This window comes from Orcinus orca, chromosome 5 (genome assembly GCF_937001465.1).
Source record: "Orcinus orca chromosome 5, mOrcOrc1.1, whole genome shotgun sequence".
NCBI lineage: Eukaryota > Metazoa > Chordata > Mammalia > Artiodactyla > Delphinidae > Orcinus > Orcinus orca.
The window spans coordinates 27,588,058-27,613,861 of NC_064563.1; the positions used below are offsets into that span (position 1 = coordinate 27,588,058).

Consider the following 25,804-nt stretch of genomic DNA (forward strand, 5'->3'; position numbering starts at 1 on the left):
CTGTAATAACCTAAATGGGAAAAGAGTTTGAAAAAGAATAGATAACGTGTATATGTATAACTGAATCACTTTGCTGTACACCTGAAACTAACACAACATTGTTAATCAACTATACTCCAACATAAAATAAAAAATTTTTTTAAATGTGTACATTTGTGTAACGAATGGGAAAGAAGGATATATCCATGTTTGCCTATACTTACATAAAATATTTCCACAATCTCAAACTAGCGGCTGCCTCAGAAGAGGGAAAATGGTTAGCTGGGGGACAGGGGCAGGAGACAGACTTTTACCTTTTGAACTGTGAACCATGTGAGTATACTACCTATTCAAAAAGTCTAATCAAATTCTGTGATCTACATATGATAAAGTTAAAACTAGATATTATCAACACTAATGAGCTAGAATATTAAGATTAGAAAGAATATGCCTGGGCTTCCCCAGTGGCGCAGTGGTTGAGAATCTGTCTGCCAATGCAGGGGACATGGGTTCGAGCCGTGGTCTGGGAAGATCCCACATGCCGCGGAGCAAGTAGGCCCATGAGCCACAACTACTGAGCCTGCGCTCTAGAGCCCGTGAGCCACAACTGCTGAGGCTGCACGTCTGGGGCCTGTGCTCCGCAACAAGAGAGGCCGCAACAGTGAGAGGCCCGCGCACCGCGATGAAGAGTGGCCCCTGCTCACAACTAGAGAAAGCGCTCGCGCAGAAACGAAGACCCAACACAGCCCAAAATAAATAAATTAATTAATTAATTTAAAAAAAAAGGAAAGAAAGAAAGAATATGCCTGAAATCCTGAAGGTAAATAAAGCGTTTCCTGAGTTTTCATGTAGTTTTCATCAACCCCACAAGGGGATGCTGCAGCTCTACAATTGACAAAGGAGGCTGAGATTTAATTTGACTTAAAAGAAAACTGCATTCACATTTTTATATTTCCTTACATGCAGAGAAGTATAAATGAATTAGCAGATGTTTCTATTTCATGTTGTATAAATTTTAATACATACTTTTAGGCAGGTTACTTTTAAAATATTATTAGCAAAAAAAAAAAATCTATGGGAATAAAATTAATTTGTTTGTTAGTGTTCTTACATCCTGCCTAGGTAGTTCTACAAATTTTGCCAAATTTGGAGGGCCTCCAAATTTGGAGACCTCTTATTTAAAATAGGGCTATAATGGCACATTTCAAGTTCACTTTGAGGGGCCTTGGGAGGCACAATGACTCACATTTTATTTTGTACCAAGTAGCATGGCATATCATTTTAAAGACTTAATGAACTGAGTTCAGAAATTTTCATTTAAAAATGTATGCTAGGGACTTCCCTGGTGGTCCAGTGGTTAAGAATCCACCTTCCAATGCAGCGGATGTGGGTTCGATCCCTAGTCGGGGAACTAAGATCCCACATGCAGCGGGGCAACTAAGCCAACACACCACAACTGGAGAGCCCACGTGCCGCAACTACTGAGCCCGCATGCTCTGGAGCCCACACACCACAACTAGAGAGAAGCCTGTGCAGTGCAATGAAGAGCCCGCGCACCGCAATGAAGATCCTGCGTGCCACAACTAAGACCCGATGCAGCCAAATAAATAAATGAATAAATATTTTTTAAACAGTATGCTAATTTTATAGAAGGTGGAAGAAGATTGGCAGAGGTGAATGACAAGCCTCAAATGTTCATCAGTTTTTCATAGTGACCAAGTTTCCATCTATGGATACATTTTGAAAATTACAGCATATAAAACGCATCATAAAGACTAATAAATCTTAGATCTGCATTAGCAAGAGGTAAAAATAAAATAAAATTTTTGACACTCTGAATATCAGTCTAGGGACTTCCCTGGTGGTCCAGAGGCTAAGACTCTGTGTTCCCAATGCAGGGGACCCGGGTTCGATCCCTGGTCAGGGGAACTAGATCCCACATGTTGCAACTAAAGATCCCGCATGCCACAACTAAAAGATTCTTCATGCCACAATTAAAGATCCCGTATGCTGCAACTAAGACTTAGGATGGATGGATGGATGGATGGATGGATGGATGGATGGATGGATGGATGGATAGATAGATAGATAGAAAGAAAGAAAGAAATATCAGTCTACTAGGGAGAACTGTTTAAGGACAACAGAGTCCAAAGTGAAGAATGCCTGACGACACTCAGGAGAAGCAAAATCCTAAAGGCAAATGAGACTGCTGTCCACAGTAAGAAACATCTGAACACTGTTTCAACTCCTCTTCCAGGCAACTGAAACTGAGCCCTAAAAAGGGGGCCTTAAGAGGCAAATGAGAAAGGCATGCTGTTTATACTCAGTTGAAACCCAAGTCTAGCATGAGGGCTACTGGGCAACCTACTGGAAGGGAAAGGATATACACGCTTTTAAGTGCTGTAGACAGAAAAAAAACAAGAGTTTCACACTGATTCTACTAAGGAAACTAACATCAGTTTAATGTCCGAGCATTAACATGAGTTTAATGTCACTATTAGAAGTCACAAAAAGGTAATATTGTAGCCAATATTGAGCCACTAGAGCTCCTGAAAAGTGTGTTAACTGGATCAGCTCAACAACATCTAGATCCTAGGCATTTAGAACATAACATCAGAGCCATCCATGGTGCATTTCAATGGGATTTGGGGTAGGAAAATCACTGGTGAGATCCCGTAAACAGCTGAATCCCTACAATAAACCTTTTGCTTTCAAACATCCACAGTTCCCATGCCCATTAATAAAGCTTCTGAACTACAGATGCTGATTTGTGATCAAGCATCTTCTCACATGGGCAACTCTTACGTAATGTTCGAAATGTTTTATATTTTTTCTTTAGAGTTAAGATTAAGTTTTTGAACATGAAAATATTCCTAGGCAATTCAGTTCTTTTATCTCAGTACCAGAGGACAAGTCATAAAACTAATATAATTGTACTTATATTTCTGCAACAATAAATTAATGGCCAAATCAGTTAATGTTAATAACTTTGGGCTTATCCATTAAAAACTTAAAATATGCTCAAAGTAAGCATTTATTTGCATATACAGTGCATGAAAGGGGATGACCTACTATGTAGTTCACTACAATGTTTGTCTTCTTACCAGGCTTGATGAGAAGCATCATTTCTTAACACGTTCACAGGAACCTTAATCTCACCGAGGAAAACATCTTGGACCAGGTTTCCATTGTTCCACAAGTCGATCCTGAAAATTTAAAAACTGGCTTTATTTTTTGCAAACAATGTGTAAGAGAACGCACATGACCAAAAAGCTTCAAATTACTATGATTGGTATTCCAGCACTAATTTACTGTTCTGGGTACTTCTGCCATAAGCATCTTTGCCACAGACATCTTTGCCTCAAGCACTTTTTGCCGCAAACATTTTCACCACATAACTAATTGGTCAAAGGCAATTTTGTGATAAAAGATAAAATAAAATAAAAGAGACATTAAAAAAGACACAAACATAAAAAATAAACAAAATTAAAAAGACTTTATTGCAAAATACAAAATTTATTTGAACACATTCAAAATGTGTGTAAATTCATGGCAATGCTGTGCAAATACTGACTCTATTTTGTGGGCTGTACCCAAACGCTTATCTTCGAAGTCTGTCGTTCACAGTATTTCACATGTTGTTTTTGTTTCTTGATTTGTCTCCTCATTCAGCATTGCACTTTTTTCCTAAAATTTCTTCCTTCGTTAAGACAGGTATGCGTTTCCAGACACTAGGATGCATATTGGTTTCTGAGTTTTGTACTGAAGCCTCCACACTCTTGTTTGTTCTTGCCATAGTGTCACATGTCTGCTGATGGATGCTTCGAAGTTCTATGCGAAATGTGGCTTTGCCTCTGTGCCTTTCAGGCCCTCAGCCTCTTTCTCCTCCAATGAGGTGTGTTTCCAAATAAGAAACCAATTTCTTGGGGCAAATCACCGTCACCTGTCTGCTCAATGAAGCTATCAATAACGTCGATAACCAGGAGAAATGCTAACACATTTCAACCAGTTGAAACCAACTGTCAACTAGTTATTTTATTTTTCACAGCAAAGCTGACTTATGGCCAATTAGTCATGTGGCGAAAATGTCTGCGGCAAAAATGCCTACGGCAAAGATGCTTGTGGCAAAAGTACCAGACATAATTTTACATGCTTAAAAACAAGAGATGTTAGCATTGTCTTATACCTCACTATCTAAACTAAAAAAGCAGAATACTGCAGTAGCTTTTACTTAAAAGCATAGAAAGTGACTATCTTAAATAATCTAAAAGAAAGCACTTAAGTTTCTTAGTTTCAAAGTCTACACTTTATTTTAACCTGTAAAAATAAGGACTACAGAGTTCCTTTTTTGCTTTTGAGAAAAGAAACCAACACAAGACTACAGTTTCTTTCTCAATTAAAACCAGTTAATATGTAAAGATAGGTGATTTAGAAAAATACATTACCTGATCATTCCAAACATGTGATTAATACACCCTTTAGATGAACACACTGTTAACACCACACCTATACATGCATTTACAAAACTTTCCCCTCCCAAAGAGCATAGATATTTAAGACCTAGGAAATAGCACAAACTTCAAACACATGCACCTGTTGAATCATCTTACAAGACTTCTTACCTCACTGAAATTTCTGTTAGACAGCAGATATGTTAAGAAGAATAAAAAAATTATTTCTAAATTGGCTAATATATAATTACTTTTCTATATATTCTTTGCATTCATTATGCTATGATTTAGAAATTTACGGAGCAATTAAATTTGGGAAAAACTAAAAATATAATAAAATAGGTGAAAATTAGCTCATTTTCTTTTTAAAATAAATACACCTTAACTATTAGTACAAAGAAATCGGATTTTGAAAAGATTATTTGGATTTAAATTAGATGCACATTCCTCTAAGTTTCATCGATTAAGTTGCTAAAGAGAATTCTGTTAAGCTTGAGTCACCTTTTACAGTTAAATTTAGGATTTTCTTTTAGCACAGAACATAGCAATTCTGTAAAACCCAAGACACATACCTAATTTCCAGCTTTTCAATGTCCTCCTCTTCTACCTGAAACTGGGACTTTCTGGTGTAACTACTGGATCTGGTTACCTATAAACAAAATATTTTAGTAAAAAAAATTTTTTAATATCTTTTTCTTACATGAACTTTAAAAAACTATCATCCCTAAAATGTTCGACTGTGTATATTATAAACAGAGGAAAGTGCCTAAGTAATATTTTACCCAAAAGATAAATACAAAAACAGCTATGGAAGTAGCAGAGTGGCAAGAATAAGGTGGCAAAAAAAATATCAAAATCAACCTTACCTCCATACCCTTCCTTATCAACTCAATCTATGGCAACACTGGGTTCTCTGGCTCATATGTAATCTCTTGGTGACTCAGAGTAAAAGTGTTCTATTTCAGGGAAGCTGCATAGGCTAGGAACTGTCTGAAGACCTTCCCACATTTCTCAAGATACCAATGCCACCCGTACACTTCCTTCTCACATTTTTACCAAAAACATCAAGGCCGTTGGCAGGAACTTCCTCAACTACTGTCCACCTGAACATGTCCGTTCCCACACAGGCCTGTTTACTCGATGAGTGTTCTCATCCTCTTCCAAACAAGACGATGAGATGATCCTCCTCTTTTCTAAGACTGCTCCGTCCCCACACAGTATGCAGTAATAAGCACGCAGTAAACATGCAGCAAGCATTCGATCTATTTTAATTACAGCTTTCTTGACCAGACTGTTCACCTCATTCAAGTCTAAGAAAAATTCTCCCCTTAAATTATGGTCTTCCTATCTCTTTCCTTTCACAGACAAATATCTCAAAACTGTTACCCATCCTTACAGCCTCCACTTCCTCACCACCCACTCACTAGTTACTCACTGCAGTAACTCCTTATAATCCGGCTTCCTCACAGATCACCCTCCCCAAACCCCTCTCTTAATCATCAAGTCTGATGATGAAATTCTTAGCTCTCACCTTCCTTGACCCCTTTATCTGGACAAGTGACCATACAACCATACTCCCTTTTCCCAGAGCTACTCTGGTCTTTTGAGTTTACCCAGCACTATCCTGGCTACCTTCTGCTCTCTTTGCTTCTTCCTCTGGTACTTCTTCCTCAGAACCTATAAATATGGGTTTTCTCCAGGGTTTTCTATTTTATTTTGCTCTACATACGTACTGCATAGTGCTGTACAAAGTGCTTTCACATCCATTATCTCTTTTATTCATCAGAACACTGCCCTGAAGCAGGCAGGGCTAGATTTATTATCCTCATCTTGAAAATGAGGAAGCTGAAGTACAGAAATTAAGAGACATACTCAAAGTCGAATACATAATACGTGGCAGAACTAACCTTCTTCACTTTTTTCCTTTTTAGTCAAATCACTACTTGCTACTCTTTGGACATAACTTTCTGCTTTTCTGTCTCTATGTCTCTGCTCAAAATGTTCCTTCTCTAATACTCTTTCCTCTGGCTTAACTCACCTAGAGCAGAGCTACCCAGTATCTACTACTGCATTTTACTGCTGAGTGTATGCACACACATGTACGCTTTGGGTCTCCTGCTCTCACTAGAGCACAGAGATTGGACTTTTATCTTTATAATCAACTCAACAAAGGGCCCTTTGAATGAATGGTTCAAGACCTAATATGTATGCTTGCATATAGCAAAGAGGTCAGGTCTTGACTGTCAAAGGACCATCTGCTTGCTGCTGCAAGTCGCCCCTTCTTGGTTTTCTCCAGGCTAGATGTAACAGCCATTTGTAAGTACAGAACAACTGAACTGAGCAAGTCCTGAGCCGGGAAATGGGGCGTCTCACACTGGTGCACTTTCTTTTGTTTTCTTTCTTCCTTGCCTCCACCCCCCACAATTCCTCCTACTTCAATCTTGGCATTTCTTCAACTGTGTTCCCTTATTAAAGTACAGTAAGCAGGCATGGCTAGATGTGCCCTCGCTCTTTTCACTTTGAAACATCAAGAAAAACACACACAAAAAGAAGGAAAAGCACAAAATGTAACTCTTTTTTTCAAATCTTCCTTACATGGTAATCTCAACTGCAACATATTCTATGGGTAGAACACAATCTTTTAGAATACAGTTTGATTATTTTTGTTTTTTTCCTATAGTTTCTAATAATATGAAAAAGCATTTATTTAACAAATGCTCCACAGTAGAGAACTCCAAAGCACTGTATTTTGGGCAACTTCAAGGCAGCTGAAGTTCTCTAAGAAAATAAGCATGTGTCCACAGAGTGATTTAGCTAAAAAGAACTTAATAATAAGGCCTTAATCATATAATAGTTTATAGTCTTGAAGCATTTTCACATTTGAACCTCCTAAAAACGCTGAGTTAGGTAGGGATGCTACTGTTTTCTCTTACAAAATTATCCTTTCACAAGATAAGAAATTTGAGTCTCCCATGTAGTGATTTGTTCAAACTCAACTGGGACCAGAACCCAGATCTACCAAGTGATATCGTACTTATTTAACTAGTGGTTTTCAAATAATATTCTGCAGAAGAGTCCTGGGGCCACTGCATGTTAGGTCAGGGGCTGGATAAGGTAGGGTTCTGTGTGAAGGGGGTTGTGATATTGAGGATGACTGAAGAGTAGGTGTGGTCCTAGACTTCCCCATCTTCAAATCAATCACAGCTCTGCCGTTATTTGTTTTATGCACTGGGCCTCTACTGTGTTACACTGTGGTTCTACTGCTTAGAAATGCTTAGTTGCATTAGTTAATAAAATTATGACTATGGCCAGAATTTGAAAAAAAGAAGTAAATCAGCATTCAATATTCAATGTTAACATTTAAATAAAACAAAATGTTACCTCAAAATAAAAGATTTCATTAAACTGCGGATTGCTTGTTTTCTTCTTTACTTTTGTCTTCTTTTGGTCATTCCTGTTCCAATGTGGTAGAGTTTTACCTTGTAGAACTTAATAGTACACAATTATAAAACATGCTATTTCCAACCAGGGAGCCTGACCTCTTTCTGTTTAACTGTTAAGATGACTCGGGGAAGGCAGTAGCTTTAAATATTACTTGGGGGAAAAAACCTGAGGTGTCTCTAAAACTTCAAATCAAAGAACACACAAATTTTGTATATCTGATATATGCCAAGATTATATTATTCTATGGCTATACTAGATTGACTGCCAAGCTTACTTCAGGGGTTTTGAATAACACATTCGATTGTACAAGCAACTCGAAATAAATGGTAGAAGGAAGACAATGAGATTCAGAGTACCTTTATCTATGCTGAAAACTACCAGAGGAACACGAAAAGCATTCTTAGTTTACTTCTTGGGCTTCAGCCACAATGTGGCTTTTTAAAAAAAACTTTTAATTTTGAAATAATTACAGATTGAGAGGAGGTTGCAAAGAAATGTACAGGGAAGTCCCATGTAACCTTTCCCCAGCCTCCGCCAATGGTAACATCCTCCAAATGACAGTACAATATCAAAACCAACAGTGACTTTTTAAAACAAATTCACAAGCCAAATAATTTCTATCTGTACATTACTAAGCAATTACACTAAAGGATCTATCAGGTATTGATTATAAACAAAAACCAAAACCAAAAACAGCTCAACTAGATTAAACATTTTTAACACACAAAACTCAATCCCTCTGATAGTATGAATGTTATAGGATTGAGTATCTGCTTTTAGCAAACAGGTCAGGTTTATATTTTTAAATATAAAACCATCTATAATAATAATAGGATACTATTGTTTGAGAACCCAATAAGTACCAGGCATGGTGCTTTACATACATAGGGACAAATACATTTTTCAAAGTGACTTACTGGTGATTTTCTAAAAAATAAGAATACATAGCTTGGGGTTGGGAAGAAGAAGTGCATGTCTATGTGTATATACATGTGCTTGTGTAGAGGGAATAGTATGCTCTTTGTTTCCTGACTCTAAACCTTCAAGTTGTAGACAAATTTCAGACTAGTCAGGCTCTGAAAGAAACCATAATGAAATTATAAAACAGAAAATACTACAAAGTGTGATAGATTTTCCATAAATTATCGTAAGTAATTAACATCAATGATACAGTGCACTTCACCATGTTCTGGTACTTCAGCAGTTTGTCTACAGCTTGGAATTCTCTCTGTACAGCACAGATGCCATGAGAAAAAAGGTATTTTTAGTCCTGAGTTGTTTTCCAGATAAAAATATAGAAATTCCTTTTCTATTTTGAACTAGCATTTATTAAAACAGGATTCTACCTGCAATAAGATCTAAGACATTTGAAACTAGGAAGGCTGATGATGAATGAAGGTCAGGTTTATGTTTTAAAGTACATTTTAACTACTATAAAACACAGGTTGCTCCCCATAGCCTAAGAGTCTGGCAGATTTGAAATGGCACTCATTTTCTTTTATAAAAATAGGAGTTGGTTGTTTGCAAGTGAATAATAGAACTAACTGAAGATTTTTCTTTCAAAGCATTCGTTACTTTGTGTCATAAATAGCTATTTAGCAAGTTCTCTTAGAACTTTAATTTTGTAATTGTTAAACTTTAAAACTTAAAAATCTGATACTAATTCAATAAGCATTACCTAGAAGGGCCCACAAGAGAAACTGTTGCATAAGGGTCACAGCTTTGTCCATTTATGAGAGGCAACCCATGGCATGCCTTGACACTAAGGAAGAATAAAGAAAAATTAACGTTATTATATTCAAGTTAAACAATATAAAACATTTATATTCAAGTTAAACAACCTAAAACATTATCTTTAAATACGAATTAATACATTCAAAGGGTTAAAATTGTTTTCCACATGTCTGAAGTTGTGTGCCTATATACCACCTACCCAAACATATGTACATATGCATTTATTTACTTTTGCTGTATTTCCAAATAGGACTAAACCACCACAGTCAGTACTGAGACTACCAAATAATATTTGGATATACACAAGGTCTATCCAACAAGGTACACGCTGTGGTTTGATAATAACATTAAAACTACTGTGGCTTCTAAAAAGGAAAAGAAAGCTGTGTGAACCTTAAAGGAGACACTACAAACCAAGTCAAATCTGTGGCATCATATCCTCTGCTAAAGCATGAATGAGAAACAAGGAAACAACTGTGGTTTCCACTTAAAATCTGATTCATAAATAAAGGGCAAGCCACATACAGTTCTGCAGCCTCTTATGCTGACTCTCAGTAACAGCTCCTGCATCATTCTGTAGAAAAAGTTTTAGACCATAAAAACCAAGGTCATCTCATCCACTCCATGACAACAGTCATTGGTATTTACAGAGAACACAGAATCTGACTTAATGACCTGCTCCTCAAATTTTCTCTTTATTGAGTTCACGAATTTAGTATAGCAGCTAAGGGTGTACATTTCCCAGTGCCTACAAGAAACTCATGAGTGTTAGTGAAAAGTATTCTTTGTTGAAAGATGTGGGCTATTGAGCAACATCCTAATTTCTCTCCACAACCCACAGATCATATACGTGGGTGAGGTGCAAATGGTGTGCTGCCGAGTAAAGAAAGAAATGATAATATGACTCATTTCTATTAAATTGGGTATTAAAAATCAAATTTAAAAAATTTCTGAAACTAACCGAAGAAAGTACAGGCCAAGATAACAATTCTGATTATTGATGTCAGGCCTGGGTACAGTCAAATTTTCCCACTGTACATACTGTTTGAAATTTACACTTCTCAGGCTAAACCTCAAAATGATACCCATTTTGATATAGTATGTGCAGTTTACTATTTATTTTCACAAAATGCATCAAACTCTCACAACTGCCTTTAAGAAGGGTATCATCATGCATTTTTAAAGAAGAAAGTAAGGTTCAAAAAGCTTACGTGAGAAAGTAACAAAATAAGGCTAAAGAGGTAATACAACTTGTAAGAAGTGGGCCGAGACTCAACTTCTACTTTCTTAACCCCATTTCTAAAATTTAAGTCCTCCTACAGTCCCACTGTGCCTGAATATAGTGTATTACTTTCCTTCTAATACCAAATTTATCTCATGTAAACACTAATTATGTAAAATCTTAATCATAAAAATTCACTACAATTTTATGAGGTATAAAAACACTGAGAGGACTTCCCCGGTTGCACAGTGGCTAAAAATCCGCCTGCCAGCGCCGGGGACACGGGATCGAGCCCTGGTCCGGGAAGATGCCGCAGAGCAACTAAGCCTGTGCACCACAACTACTGAGCCTGCGCTCTAGAGCCCACGAACCACAACTACTGAGCCCGCGTGCCACAACTACTCAAGCCCGCGTGCCACAACTGCTCAAGCCCACGCACCTAGAGCCCGTGCTCCGCAACAAGAGAAGCCAACGCAATGAGAAGCCCGTGCACTGCAACGAAGAGTAGCCCCCACTCGCCGCAACTAGAGAAAGCCCACGCGCAGCAACAAAGACACAACACAGCCAAAAACAAACAAACAAATAAATATATGTTTTAAAATAAAATTTTAAAAAAATGAGAATAATGGGGACTTCCCTGGTGGCACAGCGGTTAAGAACCTGCCTGCCAATGCAGGGGACACGGGTGTGAGCCCTGGTCCAGGAAGATCCCACATGCCGCGGAGCAACTAAGCCCGCAGGCCACAACTACTGAGCCTGCGTGCTGCAACTACTGAAGCCCACGCGCCTAGAGCCCATGCTCTTCAACAAGAGAAGCCACTGCAATGAGAAGCCCACTCACCGCAATGAAGAGTAGCCCCCGCTCGCTGCAACTAGAGAAAGCCCATGAACAGCAATGAAGACCCAACGCAGCGAAAAATAATGAATAAATTAAATAAATAAATTTATTTTAAAAAAAGAGAAAAATGCTGTTCAGTATACAAACACTTCTATAAGAATACCCACAAACCAAAAAAGCAATACCCACAGTCCAAAAGTGTGAGTCTATAAAAAAAATCAGAAGTACTCTTAATTTTTAAATCTAAGTATAAAAATTGGGTTTTCTAACACACAAGTAGTATTATTAAATACATATTATTTTATTTGCTATGTACGTTATGAAATAATTTTCCTAATTACCCAGGATACAACTATTCTTCTAGTTGGTAAATCAAGCAATTTCACATCATAAACCATGGATAAGCAGAAAACGAATGTTAAAATAACCTTAGTATGCTAAATTATCTTGTATTTTATTTATATGTGACACATAATGTATTTGATATTGACACATTTTTTAGGAATTACAAAGGAAAATAAGTTTAGTCCAAACTTGTTTATAATACAGAATGATCTGATTGTTTTCCTTGGATTTTTTTTTTTTTAAACTAGAAGACAAATACTAACTTCTACATACAGGAGTACATAGTACAGGGAGTAACAGGGAACAGATTTATCCTCCCACCTCAAACACTTAAAAAAAAAAATGGGTAGTATCAGCAGCTCAGGACAGTGATCTCTGATGGGGGGAATAAACAAAGTGAGCCCTCTAATTGTCCTAGCCTACTGTTAGATGGTCTCCCTGAGAAGAAAGAAAGGGCTGTCAGCTGGGGAAGGCCAAAGTGACTAGAGTTCCCAGGGCAGAGTACTGGAGGAAAGAAAGCTGCACAGAAAGAAAGAAACCTCCAGAGAGCTACAAAAGAACTGGCCCCCCGACCCACCCATACCCAGAGTCTCCAGCTGAGTGCTGATAAACATATACATGTGAGGAAACTATCTGAGGCTGGGGAAAGAACCATTAGAAAAGAGCAGAGGGAACAATTCCAGAAGCCCACAAATGACTAGCAAGAGATCCCACGGGCCACAGTAAAAAGCTGGTAATTATGGGTGCTGCCTCAGTAGTGGGAAAATATTAGCCCCAGACTAAAGGCCACTCTTGTTCCATCTAACAAAGCTTATAAGCAAACCACAAATGAACCAAACTATTTCCAAGTAACTAAGTCTTCAAGTATATTCATAGGAATACAAAAATATCCAGCAACTTCACAATATCTAGCATCCAATAGAAAATAACCAGGAACACAAAGAATCAAGAAAATACAACACATGATCAAAAAGAAAAACAAATCAATAGTAACAGATCCAGAAATGACACAGTTGATAGAATTAGTAGACAAGGACATAAAAAAAGTTATTATAACTATATTTCATATGTTTGGTAGAGACACAGAAGACATTAAATTTTGAAAGTCTACAAGGTTTGACATGAAAAACACACTGAGTGGCATTAACAGATTAGATACGGCAGAAGAAAAGATTAGTAAACATGAAGACAGAGTAACAGACACATCACATAGTTATGTAAATGGCCTAAGCATGCCAATTAAAAAGGAGAGATTTTCAGATTGGACAAAAAAAATTATACACTGACTTTAAGACTCCTTTAAATATAAGATAAAATTAAGTTAAAAGTAAAGAAAGTGGAAAAATATAAACCATACTAATACTAATTAAAAGAAAGCTGATTTAATGGGTAATGACAAACCAAATGTCCATTAGCAAGGGTCTAGCTGAATGAATTATAGTATCTATAGGATGGAATTCTATGTAGTTGTCAAAAAGAATGAGGTAAATCTCTATTCCCTAATTACTCTGATATGGAGTGATCTTCAGGATATATTCTTAACTGAAAAAAGAGGAAGTTACAGAACTCTATACTCTGTGTAAGAATGGAATGAGAAACATGAATATATTCTAATTTTTATTTATACATGTACATATATTTATTTGCTTATACTTGTAAAAATACTGGAAAGAAAGGCCAAAACTTTTAAATATAGGAATTAGTAGGGTAGAGGACTGGGAATGGACTTGTTCGAAGATACCTTTATATAGTTTTGAGTTTGGCAACATAGACAACTTTTACATTTCAAAAGTGAGATTAAACTTAAGAAATAACCCTTAAAAAGTAAACAAAAACAAACCTGAGAAACCACTAAAAAAAAAAAAGGGAATTAGTTCAAAGGACTAGAGCACAGTATTTGATTCTATATCCTTAGTGATATATTCTATATTCTTAGAACAAACAGCAGTAAGACCTCTAAAACTTCATTCAGTAACCTAATTATCAGTGGTAATACTGGTATTATTATTTTGAATCTATTGTCTATATCTTCGAAGATAATGTAAATAAATAATTATGTTAAGTATTTATATAAAGTTAGGGATTAAGATTTTCAATGTTAGAGGAAAGAGATACCAGTATAAAATCAAAATTAGATTTAAAATCTTGTAATATTAAATTAAGAAACATGAAAAAAAGGAAGAAGGCAAGTAAACCAGCCAGCCGGGCAGCCAGAGTGGCTATATTAATATCAAAGCAGATTTTGCAACAAAGAATATTACCAATATTAGAATAAAGAGGGTTATTTTATAATAATGAGTTCAATTTATCAAGCAGACATAAAAATCCTAAATGTTAAGTTCCTATTATAGCTGTAAAACAAATGAAGCAAAAACTGACAGAACTGCAGGGAGAAACTGACAAATCCACAAATAGTTGGCGATTTCAACACCCAATAAAGCAATTAAGAATGAAAGTTTAAACAATACTGTCAACCAACCTAACATAATTAACATTTATAAAAAACAGTGTATCTACCAAAAGCAGAAAACACTCTTCAAATGCACACAAAACATGTACCAATATAAACTATATTTTGGGGACAAAAAATAAGTTTTGGTAAACTTTAAAGTATTCAGATCATACAAAATATGTTGACAACAGTGGAATTAAATGAGAAATCAGCAACAAAAAGGTATCTGGAAAATCCTCAAATATTTGGAAACAAAGTTAACTTACCTCTAAATAATCCCATGGGTCAAAAAATAAAAGAAAAATTATAAAGTATTTTTAAATGAATGAAAATGAAAACTCAGTATATCAAAATTTGTGGGATCCAGCTAAAGTAGTACTTAGATGAAAATGGATAGCACTAAGGAAAGAAAGATTTCCAATCACTGACCTCAGCTCCAATCAAAAGAAACTTTAAAAAGAAGAGCAAGTTAAACCCAAAATAAATAGAAATAATAAAAGTGAAAATCAATAAAAGAGAAAACAGAAAATATATAAAAACAATAAAATCAAAAGCCATTTCTTTAAGAAGGTCATTAAAATTGATAAACCTCTAGCTACACTGATAAGGAAAAAAAGAGTGAAGACACAAATTACCAACATTAGGATATCACCATGAAGTCTACACATATTAAAGGGATAAAAAGGAATAACTGAACAACTTTATACAAAGAATTGTACAACTCAGATTAAATGGTCAAATTCCCTGAAAGATACAAACTACCAAAATTACTGAAAAAAAAATTTTTTTGAATAATTATGTATCTATTAAAGAAATTGAATTCCTGGTTAAAAACCTTTCCAACAAAAAACAAAACAAAAACATTCCAGGCCCAGATGGCTTCACTTGTGAATTCATATATTAATCATATAAAAAATAAATTACATCAATTCTATAGAAACTCAGAAAATCGAAGAGGAGAAAATACTTCCCAATTCATTCAAAGAGACCATTAATATCCTGATTCCAAAACCAGACAAAGACATTACAAGAAAAGAAAAGTACAGACCAATATCCTTCATGAACAGAGATGCAAAAATCCTTAACAAAATTTCAGCAAATCAAAGCCAGCAATACATGACAATATTAACACAACATGACCAAGTGGACGCTGGCTTAACATACAAAAATCAATCAACAAGATTCACCATATTAACAGATGAAAATAAAAAAAGCATAAGACTGTTTGAATATCCATCCCTGATAAAAATTCTCAGCAAACTAGGAACAAAAGGGAACTTTCTCAACCTGATGAAGGATGGCTAACATTGTACTTACTGGTAAAAAAACTGAAGGTTTTCTCCCTAAGATAAGGAATAAGACAAGGATGTCTGCTCTCACAACTTCTATTCAACATCGTACTGGAGGTTCTGGCCAGTACAATAAGGTAAGAAGCAGAAATAAAAGGTATCCAGACTGAAAAGGAAGAAGCAAAACTCTATTCATAGAGGACACAATTGTCTATGTACAAATTCAATGGAATCTATTTTTAAAAAGCTAGTAGAACTAATAAGTGAGTGTAAGAAGGTTACAGGATACAAAACAATTTTTTAAATTTCCATATAGTAGCAACAACCATATATTCAATTTGTCTCAAGTTTCTCTCCTCAGGTTCTTTCCCTCAGCCTGTTTCTCTAATATAAAGATCACTGCCTGGACTTCAAGTCACTCTGTACCTATCTAATTTTTCCGTTTTTCTCTCCAAATTTCTTGACCTCCCCACTCACTCCTCACCCTACTGAAACCCAGTTTTTTCTGCATTTGTCATTCTATGGACAGTCTCCTCATTAAGGTCCCCTGAGTGTCAAATGCTATCCATATTTTTCAGGGCTCCTCTCACTGGACTTCTTAGCTGCATGCAATATTCCTGATCACTCTCTCCTTGAAATGCTCTTCTCTCTTGGTTTCCTTGACCCTCACTCTCCTAACATCCCTCATGTCACCTATCTGTCTCCTTCATGTTTTCCTCACATGTTTTTCTACGTCTACTGCTGGATTTGCTCTCAGTCAACTGCTCTCTTTATGCTACATAACCTCCCTTAAGCCTACTTCTATCACATCTATTCTTATGGCCACAACTACCATCAATCATACATTTCTATATGAGATCTCACCACAGAGTTAAAGATTTTTATATCTAAATGCCTGATGGAAATCCCTACCTAGATGTTCAAGAGCAGCTAAAACTCAACTCATTACCATCTCTTATTAAAGCAGCTTCTCTTCCCGTATTTCCTCTTCATTGTGTATACCACCACCACCAAGCAACACAATCTAGAAATCTACAGCCACACTTAAATTCTCCTTCCTCCTCACTTTCTATATCTAATCAATCAGTAAGTTTCAGTGATTCTACTCTTTAAATATTACTTCATCTGGCCTCTTTTCTCACATCTGCAACTGTTGCTCTGGCACAGAAGCCATCACCTCTGACTTGGATCACCCTAACACCCTTCAAATTCACCTTTCTATACTTACTGCTGTCACAAATCTGATCTTTCTAAAATGCAAATTTGTCCATACTCTATTGTCTACAATCTTCCAATAGTTCCATAAGCTCATGTAAGTTTTATAAGGTCAGATGGTACATAAGCGGCTCTTAAGATCTAGCTCCAGCCTATTTACCAATTTCTGACCAATCTTTGACTCAAGGTTCATATATTAGGCAACATCAAACTGCTTTTAATTATACACACACACACAACACCATGCTGTTTCTTGCCTCCATATTTTTGCCTATACTATTCTTTCCCCCTGGGGGAAAAAAAAAAACCTCACTTTTTCTAGGCAAGCTACTTTCTCTTCATCCTTTAAGAAGACAGTGTTACCTTTCGTCATTAATTGTTTTAAAATTTATTTAGTGCCTATTAAGTGCCAGATGCTGGAACCATGAGGTGAATAAGACAAACATGGCCCCTGCACTCATGGAGCACAGAGTCTACCTGAAGAAAGAGATAACAATCAATAAATCAAAAATAATAATAATTAGAAATAGTGGCAAGTGCTATGGAAGAAAAAGAACAGGGTACCCTATTTTAGAGTAAGTGATATTTAAGTTGAAACTTAAAGGACAAGAATGAACCAGTTAGAAGAAGAATGGGCATAACGGCATTCCAGGCAAAAGGAAAGGCAAATGTACATCTCTAAGCTGGAAGAGTAATGTCACATTTGAAGAAGTGAGAGAAGGCCAGCAAGCATATGAAGAGGAAGCACGCCACAAAATGAAATCAAAGAGGCAGGCCGGGTCACTGGTTCTTACGGGCCACGGTAAGGAGATTGGATTTTATTCTAAAAGCACTGCAAAAATCACTAAGTGCTTAAGCAGGGGACTGCCATGATCTAGTTTATGTTTCAGAAGACTGCTCTGGGCTGCTTATAAAGAGAATGGATTGCAGACTGGAAGACCAGCTAAAAGATTATTGAAATAGTCAAGGTAAGAAATGATTGGTGGTTTGAAATAAGGAGATGTCAGAAAGTATTATGAAAAATTAGAAAATTCAAGAAAAATTTTTATAGAATCAGTAAGAAATAGATCCAATCTTGGGGGAGAGAGAGGAGAAAAGATTTTAAGTGACTCCCATATTTCTGCCTTGAGCTATGGGGAGGAGCTGGATAGATACAAGAATCAATACTGCAGCTTTAAATGTGTTAAATTTGCAATGCTGTGAGACATCGAAGGTAGGCTGACATGTAAGTCTGGAGTTAGAAAAAAGACCTGGGTTGAATGCATAAGGTGTACACAGTTTTTTAAAAACTTTTTATTTTGCAATAATTTCTGACTTCCAAAAAGTTGTTAAATAATATGCAGAGTTCCTGTATACCCATCACCCAATGTTAACATTTTGTGTAATCAGAGTAGAATTATAGAAGCAGGAAACTAACATTGATACGATGTTAGTTAATAATAACAAGTTGTATTTAGCTGTCATGTCTCCTTAGTCCCCTCCATCCTAAAACAGTTCCTTACTTTTCCTGCTTTGTCCCATGATCTTGCCAGTACTGGCCAGTTATTCTGTAGAATATTCCTTAAATTGAACTTGTCTGATGTCTGTTCACGATTACATTGAGGTTATGTGTCTTGATATCCTTCTCAATGCAAATTAACAGGAGGTACTGAATGTCTCATTATCAGTGACATTAACTTTGATCACTCAGTTAAGATGGTACTTATCAGACATCTTATAGGGTTATTCTTTGAGACTATGCATATATGCTGTTTGTCATTACACTTATGCTCACTTAGCATCTCTAGATGATTCGTCCCTGCACTAATTATTATTGTAGTGTTTGCTAATAGTGATGTTTCTATTTCCATCACTTGTCCTATATTCATCAATAAGGAAAAGCAGTCCTTTCTCTCCCATGTATTTACTTAATTGTTACATCAGCATTGGCTCATGGATATTTATTTTATTCTACAGGTTTTAATCCATTATTATCATTATTTATTTTGATGATCAAATTGTCCCAGATTTGGTTATTTGGAGCTCTTTCAAGTTGACTTCAACATCCTTTCCACATGCCCTCATTATTTTCTGAGCAATTCCGTACTTTCTGATTCCATAGATTCTGTGGGCTCATCTTGTATTTTTCTCTGCCCAAACCCAGAAACTAGTCACTGCTAAAAAGACAAAACAAAACAAAACAAAACTCCTCCACGTTCTTTTTATTGGAGCAGTTCTAATACTGTAGTCATTGGCCACATTTAGCTATTTAAATTATAATTAATTAAAATTAGACAAAATTTAAAATTTAGCTCTTTAGTTGCACTAGTCATATTTCAAGTTTTCAATAAGCCACACAAAGCTAGTGGCCACCATATTGGACAGTTAAGACATAAACATTTTCATCATCACAAAAAGATCTAGTGCCTAGTGCTGACTAGAGAATGGTATTTAGAAATCAAGATATGGGTGCTAAGTATGCTCATTGCTACTGGGATGACACTGTTTGCAGGCCTTCTCAGTGAACACTCAGAGCTAGTGTATACACGTACACACACACACACACACACACACACACACACACACACACCTATTAGACAATCTTACTTGGAGAAGTCTGCATTCAAAGAAGAACAGAGAAATGGGGATGGTAGCTGGGAGAGGGGGCTGGAGATGAGGTCTGGGAAGGCATGTCTTTTAGAATGGAAGATCCTAGAACATGTTTACATGCTGGTGAGAACAATCCAAAAGAGCAAGTAAAGCTGATGAAACAGAAGAAGGGATAACTGAAGGAGCAAAGTCCTTTGTAGGGGAAAGAGAAAGAATCCAGAGTTCAGATGGAAGAATTCACTCCCAACAAGAAAAGGAGCACCTCATCGACTAAAACATAAGGACAAAAAGATGGAGGCCAATACAGGTTTGCAGGTTTGGATTCAGGAAGATGTGACCAATTTGCAGTCTGTAGTGATGGAGAATCTCATAGGTGTATTAGAGAAGCACAGTAAAACTCCGTGATAGTTGTAAGTATCCAAGTGAGGTTTGTGATCATGAATTTAAAGTAAAATTAGTCTTTCTGTGTGATTTTCTCCAGCAATATTCAGGTGCAGACTGAACACAGAAGAAGTTGAGTTCATTCATATAAAAGGGATATAAATATAAAAGGAAGAGAAGATCAGGGGAGTTCAGGGAAACTGTAAGAAAATGACTATGGCAACAGATCATAGAAAAAGACCTAGAAGAAAGTAAAAATAGGAGCAGGTAAGAATGTGGTAGAGATTAGTGGATGGAGGTCTTACTGAAGTTCAGGAAATGCTACAGTGGGGAGCTTCCAGGTCTGGAGAATAATAGCAACTGCTGGGATATGAACCTTTCCACACACTGCTCCCCAAAACTGTAGTTCAGCAAGGAGCACAAAGAAAACAATACATAAAACCACGCCTTGAGCATTACTGAAAAAACGAAAACACCACAAACTTCAAATACCTCTAAAGTTGAGAAATCAGCAATAAGTTCCACAAAACTACTACTGGAGTTCTGTTGCTGTATGGACAGTGAATATGGACAGTGGAGGCTTAAGTGAAAAAGAGAAGCAAGAAAAGAATGCAGATCAGCATATGTCCACATACAGACCTGTTTGTGAACATTTACAGCAGTTTTCTTTATAATAGCCTCAGATGGGAAATAATTCAAATATCCATCAACTGGTGAATGGGTAAACAAGTTCCATACAAAGGAACACTATTTGTAAGTAAAAAGAAATGGACTGGTTTCCAGTTCTAGGACAAGATGGAGTACATGCACACCTCCTTCTTCCCATTAAGCATTGCTAAAAACCCTAGATGTTAAACAAACATAAGAAACTGAAAGGTGAAGAGAAGAAGGCAAGCCAATTAGAGATCTGGGGACCCAAGGAAATTGGAACCCAGCAGTGAATTCCCTGGGCTTTCTTACACTTTATATATCCCAGACTCAGTGCTAGAGAAGCTACCAATCCAGAAACACCCACCAATGGGAGCAGACAACAAAATGCCCTAAGAAAAGCCAGCTTTCTCTAGCCAAAGGACCAGGAACTGGGCAGCTCAGCAAGATAGAAACCATTTTTAGGCAATAACCATCTACTCCAATCAAACACCATGAAAAACACTGTGGATCCACCCTCACCCCCATCAACAAAGGCCAGAAGTTGAGGGGAGAGCCTAGACTTCTACCTCTGACAGGTTGTAATGAGCTCCTTCTTCCCATGGAGTCAGTAGAGACCACATGAGGAGCCTGGATTTCCATCACCAGCCAGCACCAACGAGGCACTCCTCTCCCTCCATGCCAGGGTGGTGTCAGGGAATGCTGAGTGGGAAGGTAAGACTTTCACCACTTTTTAGGGGTAACTAACTCCTCCCGACCAGGGTGTCAGTGGAGGCCACGCGGAGCAGCAGTAAGGTACTCCTCCCTATCCCCCCAAAGTGGTAACAGGAAGGAATTAAGGGGAGCGTGAACCATGACTTTCGTTCAGCAGTAACAAGGAACACTTCTCATTCTTCCCCCAGGGTTATCAGGAGCGGTTGAGTCAGGAACCTGGACTTCTACCTCTACCTGACAGTAATGAAACTGGGACTCCTCTTCCCCCACCAGCAGAGGGTCAGAGGAGCCTGGCTAAAAGAGAAGATTTAAACAAGACCTAGAGTCTCATTATATAATACCCAAAATGTCCAGGATAGAACTGAAAACCATTCAACATATGAAAAACCAGACAATCTCCAACTTAAATGAGAAAAGACAACTGGCAGATGACAAGGCTGAGATAACATGGACGTTGGACTTATCTGACAAAAAGGTGAAAGCAGCCACCATAAAAATGATTCAATGAGCAATTATGAACATGTTTGAAATAAATGAAAAAATAGAAAGTTTCAGCAAAAAAACAGTAAGTCTCACCAAGGAAATAAAAATATAAAGAAGAACCAAATGGAAATTTTAGGACTTAAAAATACAATAACCAACATAAAAATAATTCAATAGTTGAGTTTAACAGTAGAATGGAGAGGACAGAGGGAAAAAACCAGTGAGCTTTTAAAGACAGAACAACAGAAATAACCCAATATGAACAACGGAGGGAAAATAGACCAGAAAAAAAAGGGCAGAGCCTCAGGGATGTGTGGGACAATAACAGATCTAACATTCATGCCACTGGAGTCTCAAAAGGAGAGGAGAGAAAGCTGGCAGGGCTGATAAATTTAATAAGAAATAATGGCTAAAAGTTTCCCAATATGGCAAAAGACATAAGCATATAGATTCAAGCTGAGCCAAAATCAAACACGATAAACCCAAACAAATCTATAGTCAAACTAAAACTTAGAAAACTAAAGACAAAGGAAAAAATCCTGAAAGCATCCAGAGAGAAACATAGGAAAACCTGTATAGGAAAAACACTTTGAATGATAGTGGATTTCTCATCAAAAATCACGGAGGCTTGGGCTTCCCTGGTGGCGCAGTGGTTGAGAGTCCGCCTGCCGATGCAGGGGACACGGGTTCATGCCCCAGTCCAGGAAGATCCCACATGCTGCGGAGTGGCTAGACCTGTGAGCCATGGCCGCTAAGCCTGTGCGTCCAGAGCCTGTGCTCCGCAATGGGAGAGGCCACAACAGTGAGAGGCCCGCGTACCGCCAAAAAAAAAAAAAAAATCATGGAGGCCAGAGGAAGTGGTACATTTTTCATGTGCTGAAAAAAAGAAGAACTATCAACCAAGAATTCTATATCCAGTGAAAATATCCTTCAGGAATCAAGAAAAAAATCAAGACATTTTCAGATGAACAAAAACTAAAAGAATGTGTCACCAGTAGGCCTATCCTAAAAAAAATGGTAAGAGGAAATTCTTTAAACATAAAGACAGTGATAAAAGAAGGGATCCTGAAATGACAGGAAGGAAAGAATATGGAAAGAGCAAAAATATGAGTAAATACAATAGACCTAGAATTCTCTTCTTTTCTAAATTGTGTTAATAACTGAAAGAAAAATTATAACACTTTGATGTGGTTTTCACTGTTGCACAGGAAATACTTAATACAATTATATTACAAATGGTGGAGGATTAAAAGGTAAGGTTTCTACATTTTATTCTAACCGCTAAAATGTCAACACCAGTAGACTATAAGTTACACATGTACAATGTAATACCTAAAGCAACCACTAAAAACACTATACAAAGAGATACACTATAGATTAAAAAAACACTATAGATAAATCAAAATGTAATTCTAAACAATGTTCAAGTAACTCACAGGAGAAAGAAAATAGAGGGGACAGAAAACAAAAAATAAAATGGCAGATTTAAGCCTAACATATCCATAATTATAAGTAAATGTATAAATTCACTAAATAAAAGACAGAAATTGGCAAAATAGATTTTAAAAAGTGAGAAAGAAAATAGGAGGGGACAGAAAACAAAAAATAAAATGGCAGATTTAAGCCTAACATATCCATAATTATAAGTAAATGTATAAATTCACTAAATAAAAGACAGAAATTGGCAAAATAGATTTTAAAAAGTGACACAACTATATTCAATCTTTAAGAAACTTGTGCACAACTGGCTAGATCTGAGTGGAAAAAAGCCAGTCTCAGAAAGTCACAAACTATTAAGAGTCCATTTACATAAGATTTTTGAAATGACAAAATTTAGATACGGAGACAGATTAGAGGTTGCAAAAGATTAGGGATGGGGGTGGGGAAGGAGTGGGTGTGACTATAAAGGGGTAGCATGAGGGAAATATTTACAGTGATAAAATAGTTTTGTATCTTGATTGTGGTGGTGGCTACACAAATCTACACAAGTGATAAAATGATACCCTGTCACTATACAATGTCAATTTTCTGGTTTTTATACTGTTAGTTTTAGTTATGTAAGATGTAACCACTGAAGGAAACTAAGTGAAGAGTACACAGGACCTCTCTGCACTTTGCAATTTCTTGCAAATCTATAATTATCTCAAAAGTAAAAAAAAAAAAAAAATCAAACTGCCAGAGTTCAAATCCAGGCTCTACTCTCCCTGTACGAACCTGGGCTTATTTAACCAATCTGTGCTTCGTTTTGTCATCTGTAAAACGAGGACAACAGTATCTACCAATTTATGGCAAGAAACAAAGGAAATAATACCTAAAAAAGGATGAACTCCTGATACATAATGTGGATGAATCTCAAAAGCATGCTAAGTAAAAGACACAAGAGACTATATATTATATAGATCGGTTCATATGACATTTTGGAAAAGACAAAAACTATAAGGAGAGAAATCAGATCATGGTTGCCTAGAGCTGGATATAAAGAGAGGGGACTGAACACATCTCTGAGTAATGCCTTTTGGTATAGTTTTGACTTTTGAAGTCATCCTGATATTCTACATATTCAGTAAAATAAAAGTAAACCAACAAGGATGGGGGAAAACAACATTAAACTAAATGCAAACCAAATCAATCCAATTAACTGTAATTCAAATGTACAACATAACTGAACTGAGCAGGGCAGAGAGTAATCCAAATACTTTCACTATATGCTCTCAGTCTAGGGGGAAAAACTGTAAACAAATCCTGTTTTTAGTAGGTAAATCCAAACTGAGGAACATGTGAAAAAACAACTGGCCTGTATTCTTCAAAAATCTCACCTCCATGAAAGACAAAGAATAGCTAAAAGTACAGGTTAAGGAGATTAGAGACATGACAACTGAATGTAATACATAATCTTGAACTGTATCCCTTCTTGGAGAGAAAAAATGTGTCTTAAAGGACATTATTGGAACAGTTGACAAAAGTGAAATATTGTAACTGTAGATTAAAGTATTGAAATATAAAAACTACAGATTATAATTTTATTGTAACAATGTTAAATTTCCTGAATTTGATAACTGTACTAAAGTACATTTAAATATTATATTTAAGAGAATATCCCTTTTCTTAGGAAATACACACGGATATATTAAGGATTATAATATGTGCAACCTTCTTTAAAAGAGTTCAGAAAAAATTAACTGAGTAATATTATATATAGTATTTTATGTATATATATAAGCACATAAATATCAATATGTATATTTATATAAAGAGAGAATACCTCAAAGGATCTGGGGTGTTCATAATTAGGAGAATAAATCATAGTCTGGAGCAGCAGTAGGAGAGTAATATTGACCCTACTCCCTGGCTCTAAGGTATATGGGTATGGTGGAATACATAGCCTCAGATTAAGAAGGCAGTAGAGGAAACAGTACTTCAGGGGATATTCACGTATCAGTTAAGACAGAGAGAGAACATTCAGAAGTCAGGGATATCCCATTGTTTGTTGACAACACAGAGGAAGGGTTTGGGTGAGAGGGAAATGGTGGAGGATTAGGCTGAAACAGATTTCCAGAACAGTTAGAAGATTAGAATCGGGGTGATAAAAATAAGTTGAGAGAAAAGAGGAAAAAAGGAATTCAAAGTAGGTGAGAATCAATACTGGTAATCTCAAGGTACACATTTAGTTTTAGCCCCAAGGTCCCTAATGCTCTGCTGTGCTATATCTAGAGTTTCTAGAGGCCCTCTACTGGGAAGCTTTTCCAACTCATTGCTGCTTGGTGGTTAGACACATTTATCTGTGATCTTATATCTATCATGTAACACACATTAAATAAATACTGGTTGAATGAATTAATGACTCATCATATGTAATCTGAGTAGACTAGATGTGAGAAAATAAAGTGGAAAACAAATTAATAAAGGAATGGCATAGCAGAGTTCATTTCTGAAAAAAGTTTCTAAAGTATTTAAAATAAGGAGTTGGCTTAAAATTCAAAGAATACAAAATGGAGAATTATATCTAGTTGACTTTGGTAA

The 25,804-nt window shown here is 36.5% G+C and overlaps 1 protein-coding gene across 3 annotated transcripts in view; it reads right to left on the minus strand.

Moving 5' to 3' along the window:
• The window catches only part of RASA2 (RAS p21 protein activator 2), a 117,489-nt gene that overhangs the window by 43,364 nt on the left and 48,321 nt on the right, over positions 1 to 25,804 (minus strand). For all 3 annotated transcript variants that reach the window (XM_012536141.3, XM_004278233.4, XM_033402793.2), the window contains 4 exons: positions 9,553 to 9,636; positions 7,812 to 7,884; positions 5,003 to 5,079; positions 3,084 to 3,185 (listed from right to left, as the gene is read on the minus strand). In XM_012536141.3, the coding sequence (XP_012391595.1) occupies positions 3,084 to 3,185; positions 5,003 to 5,079; positions 7,812 to 7,884; positions 9,553 to 9,636 (336 nt within the window). The remainder of the gene's footprint in view (positions 1 to 3,083; positions 3,186 to 5,002; positions 5,080 to 7,811; positions 7,885 to 9,552; positions 9,637 to 25,804) is intronic.